Source organism: Callithrix jacchus, chromosome 13 (assembly GCF_049354715.1).
Source record: "Callithrix jacchus isolate 240 chromosome 13, calJac240_pri, whole genome shotgun sequence".
Taxonomy (NCBI): Eukaryota; Metazoa; Chordata; class Mammalia; order Primates; family Cebidae; genus Callithrix; species Callithrix jacchus.
The window spans coordinates 11,959,934-11,973,420 of NC_133514.1; the positions used below are offsets into that span (position 1 = coordinate 11,959,934).

Below are 13,487 nucleotides of genomic sequence, written 5' to 3' on the forward strand. Positions count from 1 at the left end.
GAGTATTTTCAAACTATCAAACGCAACCGAACATGCCTTAAACAAGGTGACAGATTATTCTTTCTTGTGCACAAAGACATACAAGTTCAGGCACCTATGGCTTTTTGTCAACCATCCTTCCAGAGTCAAGCAGGTCTGCTGACAGCGGCACTGTCATGACAGTGGCCAGCAGCTCCTTACTTACCGGGACCAAGGGGGAAGGGACAGCTTTAATTAAATACACTCAGGGAGTCAGGCTGAAATTGAAAATGGAAGGAGCACCAGTCATTGGGAGAACGGGATGCTATGGGACCTTGCTGCAAGACCTGGAACCTATACAGAAACATCCTCTGTCTGGGACTCCTAGCCTGCCAGAGCGCATCTCTAATGAGGCAGAGAATTAAAAGACCCCTTCTCTCTGCACAGCCTCCTCAACAATCCTGTGCATTTCCGTCAGCGTCCAAAGTACACCCTTGAAACTGGTTAGTGATGAGCGAGGTGTGGAAGACTTTCTCATTTTACTGCATGTTTCAGCCCAGAGTTAACTTGGCCCTTATCCTCAACTGCTTTACAGACTAAGCTCCTGGGGGGTTTTGAGGAGACACTCTAGGGCCACAATATTGAGGACAGGGGTGGGGGAGCCCCCCTCCCAGTTAGAGCATCTTGGACACTGTTTTAATAGACATCTGCCGAAGAAAAGAGTCTAACGCCTAATAAAAGTTTCAAAAACACCGCTGGAATAGATGACCTCTAAATTCCATCCAGCTAAAGAAAAGAAGATCCCATGTGCAGATCACATCCATCTAAACAGTTCCTGACTCTGGCTTATTTTTTATAAGCTATTTTCACAACTCTAGCACAGCTTAATGTTTTTAAATTATCCTAAAATGCTCAAGAAAGACATGTGAAAATACATTTATTGGAAATGAATGAAGAAAAGGCTTAGAAGGAGACAGTCTTAAATGTAAACCCTGTTTTATTTTCAGTCCCACCAGCGGAGATTGTCAAAATCTCTAACGAGCCAGGTGGCACACTGAGCAACTTTCTAAGTATCCCTGACCCCCAGCACTTTTGTAGCAGGGGAGCATTGATGCTGCTCTATCTATAGGCCTGTGACAGAGATCAGCAGGTGGAATGAGCTGTGGATCACAAACTGGCCGTGGATAGAAACTGCTATTGTAATACCCAGTGAGAGCATTATGCTTTGAACTGTTCTTCTAAACCTAAGATGTATACCATGTGCTAAGTCACCAGTTTCTGTGACTTCTTTTTTTTTTTTTTTTGAGACAGAGTTTCGCTCTTATTACCCAGGCTGGAGTGCAATGGCGCGATCTCGGCTCACCGCAACCTCAGCCTCCTGGGTTCAGGCAATTCTCCTACCTCAGCCTTCTGAGCAGCTGGGACTACAAGCTGTGCCACCATGCCCAGCTAAGTTTTGTATTTTTAGTAGAGACGGGTTTTCACCATGTTGACCAGGATGGTCTCAATCTCTTGACCTAGTGATCCACCCACCTCAGCCTCCCAAAGTGCTGGGATTATAGGCGTGAGCCACGAAGCCCGGCCTTCTGTGACTTCTTTTAAGCTTTGTAACAATAAACCAGAGTGGAAAAACCAACTTATCCATAACTAGAGGAAAGAAGAAGAAATAGAGGGGAGAGGAGGAGCAGGAGGAAGAGAGAACATCGAGAAACAAAGAGGAAGGCAACAACTATAAATAAAAGGGTTCAAAACATGTTGTGGGTAGGCGATCACCCTCATCAGAATGCTGCAGCCAGAGACGTGATGCTAGCTCCCATTTTCAAAGAATGAAGACACTGAAATTAGTTCTGTCCCTTGGCACTCCCTGAGAGACTTCACAATTCCACGCATCAGAGGCCAGGATTTATTAAGCAAAGCTTCTCCTGCAGCTGAGGGGCCTCGGTGGTTTGTAAATGACTCCCAGGCTGAAGAGACCCCGCCAGATCGGAGGCGCAGCCCCAGCAAACAACAGTGACCTCTTCCGAAGCCTCTCTGCTCACGTCTGGGTGCTTCACTCCCATGACGAGCAACCATGTTTTTCCCTCTTGTTGCATTTTTCACTTGGCAGATGGATGGGCCAGTAATTGACCCAGATATTTATTTTTAATGTAACTTAGAAAAAAAAAGAAACCTTTATTCTAAGCCTCTAAAAATTGTCAGTCATTATGAAGTAATTAAGACCCAGCATATTACATAAAATTCCTAGAGAAGCTCAACCCCCTGACCCCTCATAAGGTTATTTTCTCATATTACATTATGGCTCCATTAGATGTGATTTGAAAACATCAGTGTGGGCACATTCATCAATTGCTTTTGCAATTACGTTTTAAGAACTGCTTGCTATAGCAAATTCCTCTTAATCTCCCTTCTAAGTCTTTGAGAATATAATCCTAAAACAATGAAAGAATAACCCATTTCTAGTGTTGAATGGGTATAAAGGATGTTTTTATTATTGCTCCTTTCCATTTATTTTCCACTTAAATGCCCTATTTGAATTTTACCACCAGATATGCTGAAATATTGACACATCTAACTACTTAAAGTCTGTCGGTCTGTTGACCTTTGACCACTGCACCTGATCCCCAGCAGTGATTTAAGCTGTTCAGGGAGAGAAGTGGGTTGAGCAGCCAAACCAGCCATAGAATGTTAAAATATCAAGGTCATATGAAGAACACATGTAGCACATGCAACAGTCTTTAGAGAATCCACAAATCATCCAAATTCATTCACCCCTTGCCCTTCAATGACCAAGAACAGATTTTGACATTATTGGAGTCTGTAGCCAATGGCCCCAGGAGGAAGGAAAGGCACTAAATGTCTCCTTTTACCCTCCGAGGACAGCAGTCTTGTGGGGCCCTGTGTTTTGCTGCTTGCCGGCCTTCGGTTATTTGAAGCTAAAGAAACTCCTCATCCTCTCTGATGTCTAATGCTGGATTTAAATATCTGGGCAAACTCGGGATACTTCTAGCAAAATGTGCCCATGTCTACTTGGTTTCAACTTTGAACCACCCGTCAGCATGCAGGTTTCATACCTACGTATGACATACCACATGGTTTTGTCTAGATACTACCAGAGAGCCCCCATAGAGGCACTTGAATTTTATAACCAGTGGATAAAGGACCACAATGGCAAAAAGCTGGTCTGAATTCAGTTGCCCTGGCTGAGTGCGTGTTTTACTTATCGCAATGCCATCACCTCTGTATATTGAAAACTGGAGCAGACGTGCACCAGGTTATTATGCGTAAGGTCTGCAGGCCACACCTGGTGGACAAATCAATTTGCAGACCACTTGCCCTGACTCTGCAGGCCCGGGAAGTCCCCAGCCCAGGCTGGGAAGTCAATTTGCAGAAGTTTGAAGGGAGGGAGGTAAGGAAACAAGGAGCCCACCACCCCGTTCAATGACTTCTTTTCCCAGTCCTAAGTCCAGGGCTCCTGCAGGCGCTCTTTATTGTCACACCCTCAGCTCTGCTGCTGGCTGTCACAGACAGGACTTAATGCGTCTAGCAGACACAAGACCTATCTATCAGGTAACCCCATGACTCAATATTGGGGGAAAAATATCCAGCCTAACAGAAATGATAAACAGGAACCAAATGACAAAACTCTGATCTCTTCAAATCTTAACATTTCCAATTGCAAAGCTGCACCACTCTGTATCCTTGACTGTCAACCTCACAGAGAGGGGAAGAATGGGTATACAATTCAAACTTCCTTTGGGTGTTCGAGCCACACTGTGATCTGGGAAGACAAGTATATTTTCAACCCTTCTGCTAAAATTTCTCAAATCAAGTCATCTCTCTCGGCCTCAGTTCCCTTACCCAACAAAGAAAGCAGTCTCCAAGGTTTCCCAACATTTTTAAAGAACTTTTCAAAATAAGGTTATTAGTCAGGACATCAACATGTAACACAGAAGAAAGCTGTGAATGGGCTCTCCAAGCAGCTTGAATCCCATCGAGTTCAAACGTCACTACCTCTGGAGCTCCTGCAGTACCTTTCTGAAAGTCTAAGCCTTCCATGGTCACCTAGTTTGAAAGATGCCATATAGGAAGATGGTTAAAGCCCTTCTGCGTCTCAAATGCCTTGACCTCCCCATGACCTATGCCCCCGACTTCTGATGTCAACCCTTCAGAGGGGTGCTGCTAGCCGAGAAGCCAAGCTTGCTGTTGCTGGTGAGTGCGGGTTAGAATAAACAAAACCAGCTGTTTTCTCATTACCTATACTTTTTCTATTCAGGCAGTGGGTGCATTCACTGAACTAATCTGTATTGCACAGATTAGTTAAGTGGATGCGGCAGTGAGGGAGGCGGGGTGGGTCAGGGGTTATCTTTGGTTCTAAGGGTATAACTATGAGTCAGAAAGTGTATATCCTAGATTTTATAGAATACTCAGATTTGAAACAATTTTATTTTCAAATAAGAATCCGACCACAACTCGACTGGCTTCACAGAGCAGGGGTCTCTGCTCTCGAAGCCTGCTTTCTACCTCTTGGTTTGAGAGAGCTAAGCATTTTCATCCTGTCTGCTACAAGTTTAAGGTCCAATTTTATGCCTAAAATAAAAGGAATAAAAAGCGATCAAATTGCTTGTAGGAAGAACTGAACACCAGAATTCTCGCATTTTCAGGAGTATGTCAATAACTTAGTAATTTACCTTGACTGACATTGAAATGAGTACAATAAGACTGACTATGCACTAAAAAGAGATTTAATGCAGTCTGCAAGGAATTTAGAATGAGTTTTACATTCCTTGATAAAATCTGCTAATAACAGAACTCATCCCTACTTTGAAGAAGAATGGGATCATTCATCTCATGTAAGGTACAGAGACATGAGCTTCCACCCAAACACTTCAGAAATTAAGTCGAACTTAAAAAAAAGTATACTGACTTGTTTTACATTAGTGGGGAAATTACTATTCCATGCTTAGTTAGAGCTCTCAGGCGTGAAGGAAATAATCACATGCATTTGGAAAAGCGGGTGACATGACCTCACCTCCTAAGAACACAGATGAGGAAGAGAGCTGGTTCTGTGTGCTGTGCCAGGCACACTTGCTGCAGGCTGGCCCAGGCCCTGCCAAGCTACGCTTCACGATGCATCGTGTTCATCTTTAACGTGCCCAAAAGCTAGAGAAGCAGAAAGTGTATATCCTAGATTTTATAGAACACTCAGATTTGAAACAATTTTATTTTCAAATAAGAATCCAACCACAACTCGACTGGCTTCAGAGAGCAGCACTGCTCCATTTCACAAGAGAGGAAATGTAGCTCCCGACAGTAAATATTTTAGGTTTTGCAGACCATACAGTTGGTTGTACCCCCACCCCTGGAGAGTCACATCAGGACTCCCACATTCCGCCCTTCCCACACCTGGGCTCCTCCTCGGGACCTCTGCTGAACAGCCGGCCTGAAAATTCGCCGGAGTATTCTGTTGATAAAGAAGTGTCTGGGCCTCAGATTTCCCATGGTGCTTGTGTAGATCATACTGACGAGGAAAAGTTGAGCAGCTCCTTTCATGCTTCTGCTATCAGTGCCACTCGGCTGTGCAGATTTCTAAAAGCTTTTGAATAGACTAATGAACATGGAATTGTTCTGAACATCTGTAAGCAAAATATGAAAAGATATTACCCAGTGAATGAACATCCTGGGTTTTCTTGCCAGAAATGGGGTATTTGTATATTAGGCTAATGCACTGAAATTAACCCAGAATGCTTATCCATTGCAGAATGTCTTTTCATACGTTCATCTGTACAGTCGTTATTATAAAGTGTAAGAATAATTCTCTATCAGAGTATTCAGGAATCTGAATAGCTCAATTACTTCTAAAATCAATGTAGTAAAGCAACAGCAGGCCAGCTAATCAGCTGGTTTGCATAACAACTGTTTGAGGGAATGTGTGTGTGTGCATGTGTAAAGAGAAAACCAATGTCAGCCCAACTCCTTAAAACAAATGTGAAAGATCAAGCTTTCATCTGACTGCAGAGAAAATTCTGGAAGACAGGAACTAGTTTTCTTCACATCACAACCAACCTTCCCCTAGGACCCGGTACAATGCCTTGCATGTGGCACCCTTCCAATAAGTGGCATATTTAATTTGTTCAAGAAAGCCCATCGCTAAGGGAGGCTCCTCATGGCTAGTCCAGACCAAGTTCCGGGTTCTCTAGTGCCAGCCAGACACTGAGTCTGAAACACAAATGGATGGGCGAATCTTTGGACATCATTTTAGGTACAAAACAGTGGCCACTAAGACATGAATTACTTCTCAGCATGTCTCTTAGAGACAGACCAGAAATGAATCAGAACAGTGGCCCATCAGAGGTGTGCCGGCCATGAGAGACACTACCCTGCGTCCCAGCCAAGATTGGGTGCCTGGTGCAGAAGCTGGTGCTGGGTGGCTTTCAGAGGGGTAAGAATTCAGGCCTAAAACATCTGGGAGAGCAAAGTTTCTCAGCCTGTGCACCACTGGTTCAATGCTTAATGAACCTGAGATAGATATCTCAGAGTGGCATTTTATTGAATTCAAAGTGAGAGTTAGAACTGTCTACCTGACCAACCTGATTTCACTGCATTTTCTTTCTGTAAATAATCCCCACAGGAGGACTGAAGATTAGAAAGTTTTACAGAGTATAGATCAGAACACAAGGTTAGGGATAAAACTTAAAAGTACCATGGTATCAGGCTCTGTGGGTCGGCCCAGAACATCTGAGAAGGTGGCCAGGACCTCCCCTCTCCTGGGCTGTCCTGGCTCACCAAACTCCCACTGAGGCCCTATGTTCCTTTTACATAGTTAGGGCATTCCATTATGTTACTGTGAAATCCTACAGACACGGATACCAATCTCTCTTCCAAGTGACTGTGTATCTCGACTCTGATTCAGTACAGGCTGGTTTTATACTGCCATTCTCAATGGGTAACTTTATTCCAAATTCTCAAGAGACTGTCTCCTTGTATTCTCTACACATGTGAGGTGCAAGTGGCACCAAGCAATGGAGATTGCCCACCACGAACAGCCCCATTAGTAAGCCCACACCAGGGACACCTCCTCTTTTAGCTACTATGAGAAGCCATGTTATCTTTTCTACACGCCTAGTCACAACTCCAGTTCGGGGTTCAGAGTCCCTGCCCTATCAGTTTCCACAGGGAAATACCATTCAGACATGAATCTACTCCGTCTCTCTGGACACACTGCTTCTACAAGCACATCCACACTCTCTGGCTCACTCCTCCCCCGTTTAGGCTGTGCAGACCCGATGGCACAGCAGGGGTAGCAAATGTGAGCCGATGGTTCCTTGGCCTGTGTTCACCCACCTGTGTGCCAAGACAATGCTTGTGGAAGCTCTGATGTGTGTCCTCACATGAGAGGTTGCACAGAGCACTGAAGTAAAGCTGGCCCTGTGGATGCTGATAACCCCTCCTCCCATATTTCTGGCACCTGCCCCAAGAAACCACATGGTACCTTAGGCTCAAGTGTAATGCTTTGTGAGAGAAGGAATTTGCACACAATCCAAGTCCCTATGCTTCCTTTCTTGACAAAATAAAAGTAAAAACCTTTACAAAATATTCACAGATTGTGATCAAAGTTTTACAAATTTAATTGCAAGCCCAAGAGAAAGCAATTTTGAAATTAATGCAAATACTAGAGTACAGACTAGTATTTCTCCCACACTGAACCTCAGCAATTACTATGCATCTTACCAGGGCCTTGGGTTTTTTTTTTCCTTCTTCTTTCAAGTCAGACCCCTCCAGGGCTGACTTGTTCAGCAATGCTTTGAGCACCAGAGGCTTCAGAGGGGAGGCCCGCCAGTGTAACCTGCTTTCTGTCTCCCCCACCCCTCTCCTCGGTCAAAAATCTTTAATTAGCTGGTTACCATAATTACTCCAGCTAGGGACCTTATTTGTTCTCCTTCCCCGTTATTCCCAGGGATCTGAAGTCTCTACCACTTCTGTGCCAGAGGGACCTTTCCAACATAGCTCCTCTCTGCCTTTTTGTTTTTCCCTTTTATGATCAGAACAAAAAAAAAAAAAGCCTAGGGAAAGAAATCATCTCTCCTTCTGTGTCTGGGTAAGACCCTATAACTATCTCTTTCCAATCAGGAACAAGTTTCCATGACAACCATGCTTCCCAATGCTACTGTTAACTTAGCAGGTAGTGTTCATGTCAAATCGAGTTCTTTACCAACCTCCATGGTTTCCGTACTTCGCCACAGCTACAGGCCTCTAACATACCAGCTGTTTGCATTAACTGGTTTGGCCCTTTTTCCTTCTAAACACGAGAAAGACAAAAGGGTTTCCTTGGCATTCTCCTTAATAATTTAAAAGCACATCAGTATAATAAAAAATATAACAGAGGGATAGATATGAAAGAGAATTTGTGACTTGGTGGAAGGAAGTGCAAAGGGATAAATGGAGAATGGCTGGGATGTAATGACAGCTGGGCGCCTTACACCGTGGTCAATGACATAGACTTCGAGCTGAGAGTTAAGGAGGTAGGGATTCCTGCTAGGTATGACCTTGGGTAAGTTATTTATCCTCTCTGAGCCTCAACACTCCCTCTGTAAAAGACAGAAACTGACATACTTCATGGAACTGCTTCAAGAAAAGCAAAGACAGAAAAAGTGCTTATTAGAGTGTCTTGTATACAGCATGAGTTTAACATATGGCAATTATCATGTTATTAAGGCGAAGAGCTGAACTGAAAAGGGTTCAAGCAAATAAGCAATCACAATATTCTAATTAATTGTTAACATTTTACTGGTTGAGGAAAATAGGTATAAGCAGTAGATATTTGGGGATTTTCTTAGTAATCTTTTTCTCTTAGGCCATTAAGTCATGCCTGGAATTACAGGAAGGAGTCTATGCATTTCCATTCCTAAGACTTGAGAGGATACACCTGGGTGATCTCCAGGATTCATTTGAGTCTATTTATAGCTCTGCACAGCATTTAATTTCGAAACAGGAGTAAAAAAATAGATTACCATTAAAATATTTGTTCATTCTCCATACCAATCAGAATATTTCAATCCTTTTCTAGAGGCAAGAAAAATAAGAATATGCACATTTTTATAATATTTTCATTGTTGTGCAGTTCAAATTTTATTTCAAAATAGAATTCATATTGTAGCAAACACATCAACATGCTCATTATTCACCAAGCTCCCACACTCCAACTTTTCCCCTCCATCATTCACCAAGCCCTTGCAGGGATGAGAGCATCTCCACAAACCACACCTATTTAAGCCTTTATTTTTAAAAGATAAAACTGTTTACATATTTTTTACACCCCATTTCCATCAACATGGTGGACTATATCCAGATACTCCCTCCCTATTAAGACCTCTTAAGATGGTGAATATAATTTTTTTAGAAAAACATTTCAAATGCTATCTGAGCTGGCAGGAAAGTAAAGGAAATCCTCGAAGGTCAGAAACAAATCCAGACACATAATTTGGTATTCAAGATAGAATTTTCCATGAGGGTGTCTACTTACCCTGTTAGCCTAGAGTAGAGGTCAGTAAATTTTTCATAATTGGTTGCAAGCACTCAACTCTGTCATTGTGGCATGGAAACACTCATAGATAATATGCAATAATAATAATAATAATAATGAGCACAGCTGTATTTCAACAAAAATTTATTTATATAGATAGGTGGCAAGTGGGACTTGGCCTATGGGTCATATATTGCTGATCCTTGCATTATAGCAGGGCTTTCAGGGTTTTTCCTTCCAGAAAATACAACTAGTATATGACATGTTTGTCTCATGTGGTAGATTGTTACAATAATGGCCCTGATTCTTCATACCTCCCTATATCATTGCCTTTGGGGAGCCATCTCATATTGAATGTAGCCTAGATTATATGACTTGCTTTGGCCAATGGCATAAAAGTGAATGTAACACAGAGAATGGGGCTTGTCCTTTTTGCTGCTCTTAGGTTCTTTGCATCCAGCACCAAGTGAATTAGCTCAGGCCAGTGTGCTGAAGACATACGCATAGTTCATCCTTCCCCATTACCCCAGCTGACAACACTAACCAGCAGCCAGCACCAATTGCCAGACCTATGAGTAAAGAAGCTGAGGCCAACTAGCCCTCAGGCAACCCATAGGTGGACCTGAGTCACATGAGCAAATCCAAGTGTGGCAAGCAGAAGAACCATGAAGCTGAGCCCAGCCTCAACTGCTGATCATCAGAATCACAAGCTCATAAAATTGCTGTTTTAAGCCACCATGTTTTAGAGTGGTATTCCACAGAAAACGCTAAATTACATATTTCGCAGGAAGAGTAGCATCTTCTAAATACATAAAGTGAAAGGCCCACAAGTATATTTACAAAAATAATAAAGATTGAAGAAACACTTTTGAAAAAACATATTGCCATTTTAAGGCAGCTGTCAACCAAGAGTAGAACAAGCCCCCCCATGTTTCTCCTAGTAATACAACAAAGTAAATTCTTCCTACCTGAGCAGACTTCTTTATAAGTAGGATTTGAAGTATAGCCTCCTGCAAAACCAACTTGAGTTGAATATACTCCTTTCAAGACCCAGAATTTCCTTTCAGCTCCCCAGAAACAGCCCATTCCTTAAAAAAAAAAAAAAAAAAAGGAAATATACTGATTATTCAAAACAAAGTGGTCATTGCACATATGATACCTGTTAGACAAGGAAAAGAGAGTTGCTCCTGTCATTTGATAACCAAAAATGACTAAGATTTTATCTTTTAAAGAAGGAGAGTTCTTAACATTACTAAATAATTTTATTTACAGTTCTTTGCATAGAATGAATATCTCTTTGCTTTAGCTGTGCAAAAACTGAGAAGGCCTCAAATTTAATGGAGTTAGTAAATCTACACATTTCCAAATAACACGGTAAAGGGGTAGCTATTTTCCTATGTCCATGTTCAATTCATAACTTGAATTAATAAAAAATCTACTGAGTGATCCACTCCCTGGTCATGTATTCTTTTAAAAAAATATTTTAACAAAGAAGTATAGCAAGAGGTTACTCATTTTAATGGGAAAACTTCCGAAATCAACATAAATTTATGCATATTACCAATTGACAATGTCACATATATGTTTAATTTATAAAATCTTTTTAATCACTATAAACTTGCATGTGATAAATCAACGTAACGAATGTAGGAGAAAGGTGTAGAGGGGAGGCAGGGAAAGAATGACAGCAACAAACAAACAAACTCATAATCGCAGCATTCCATTTGACTAGCAAACATGGCGTCTATACCAGTAGTCACAGGATCTCTTTGAACATCTGTTGAAGATCACAAACCATCTCCCAGGAACACACACTCAAACACGTTGACAATGTTGCCTTACACTTCCTTGGGCCCCAAGTATAGAACCTTCATTTCCTACCATAAGTTTCTAACCTGTCCAGTACAACTGGCATTCTGTGCCCATTTCTAGGTATAATAAAGGTTACTACCTCACTCAAATTTTGTATGGCTTTATGAAGTTACATATAACTGAGATCCTGGGTGGAGCAACAGCTGGTAAATTAATATACAATATACACCTTTCACTCCTACACTTACTCGATTTACTAGATTTGATGACAGAGCTGAAAGATAAATTAGTTTACTGAAATTCTTGACACTCTTTAATATTCTACTCTAAAAATTCAAAGCAACAAAACACAAAAAGCAATTTGAATAAAGTTATACATTATACGACAATATTCTATTTGTTAAAATGTGTTAATCAAAAATAGGTTAACATAAAAATATAAGGCCAAATAAAATTTAATGCAGTAAAAAATGACTGTTGTGACAATGTTGCAACATGGAAATACGTTTGTGATTAGATAATAATGATCTGAGGCTGAATTAAAAAAACAATTATATACATTTTTATTATAACTATTAAAAAATTTCACACCAAAATTAGACTGGAAGGAACTATACTAAATATACCAAAGTGATAACCACGACTGTATTAAAGTGGTGACAATTTAGGAAGTTTTTGCATTCTTCAAATTTTTCTGTAATAGATTCCTATTACTTTAAAAATGAAAAATACATTTGTAAAGGAAAGCAAAAAATTCAAAGAAATAGCATAAGCATACGCATTGTTACACACTGCTATACCATTTTTCCTATTTATAAGTGAATTGTTTGCTGCAACGAGTGAATATCAATAATTATTTATTGAGTGTCTATAAAAATTAAGTATCCACAGGTCTCCGGCAAAATGATTCACTATTAATTTTCCTTCATTGCGTTCCCTGGGATGAGGGGATGATGACAGGTATTCTCTGGAGAAGGAAAAGCTGTAGGTAAGTGGAGCAGCTTGACTGCACATAAATGACCACAAGGGCACCCAGGATCTGTGCAGAGTGCCAGGCTGAAGGCAGCCCACTCCTGAAGCTCAGGAGTCTGCAGAGTTTGTTGAGTAAAACATTTCTGTGCTGCACAATGACTAACAGCGACGACACCAGAGAGCAGCGGAATCCTTCAACCATCTACGCACAAGGTCCGTGACAGGGCATTTTGGTAGCCAGGCTGCCCTGACCTTTGCCCACGATCCCACTCCAATGGCCCCAGGTTTTTGAAACTTAAAATGTTCTTGGCCAAACAAAGCAAAACATTAGCTGCAAGTAGAGAGATACTTAATCCCCTTTTAATGCTTAACAGGGATCAAGAAAGGACCCCATGAGAAGGAGGATGAATGACCAGAATGCAGCTGGGCAGGGGCCTGAGGTGCCATGTGTGGCTGAAACAATGTCTCAGGGACTGGAATACAATCGATGTTCACATTTCTGGAGAGGAATGTGACTTAGGACACAGGTTGTTAGGAGGATAAAACTCCACAAAGCAACATTTCGTCTAGTGGCTGCAGGTTCAACCTGGTTTTTCTGTTATGTTCCATTCGTCTATTCCTGCACCAATACTATACTGTTTTTCATCATTTATTCAACCAATATTTATTCAGTGCCTATGATATGCCAGGAAGTGCTCTAAGCACATGGGATAAATGAGTGAACAAAGCAAACATGGTCCTACCCTGTTTAGTGTGTATACTCCAGTGGGGAAAAGATTAAAAAGATACCTATTATTTTATAATAGGTAGATGACATAGTCTGAAGGTAAAAAGAGCTATAAAAAAGAGAAAAGCAGAGCAGGTCAGATAAATCAGGAGGGCTGGCAGGGCACAATTTTAAATAGGGTGAGCCTCAAAGGGAAAGTAACTGCAAACGAAGCCATGAAGGCAGTGAGGCAGTCACCCATTGAGATATCCCAGGCAAGGGCCAGAGAGCAGTCCTACAGAGGCAACAAGAATGTTCCTGCTATTGGTAAGGGGCAGGAATGAAGCCAGTGCGGCTTGAATGGAGTAAACAAGGAGGAAGGAGCAGGACATGGATCAGATCGTGTAGGGCTTTGTGGGATCATTAGGGACTTTGGATTTTACTCTGAATCAAATGGGTAGCCACAGCGGAGTTTTGAGCAGGAGAGGGCATGACCAAACTTATGCTTTACAAGATCAC

The 13,487-nt window shown here is 41.6% G+C and overlaps 1 protein-coding gene across 15 annotated transcripts in view; it reads right to left on the reverse strand.

Annotated features, from left to right (window-relative positions):
- The window catches only part of MSRA (methionine sulfoxide reductase A), a 509,296-nt gene that overhangs the window by 170,645 nt on the left and 325,164 nt on the right, over nt 1-13,487 (reverse strand). For all 15 annotated transcript variants that reach the window (XM_078347107.1, XM_078347102.1, XM_078347104.1 and 12 more), the window contains one exon: nt 10,447-10,566. In XM_078347107.1, coding sequence (XP_078203233.1) covers nt 10,447-10,566 — 120 coding nt within the window. The remainder of the gene's footprint in view (nt 1-10,446; nt 10,567-13,487) is intronic.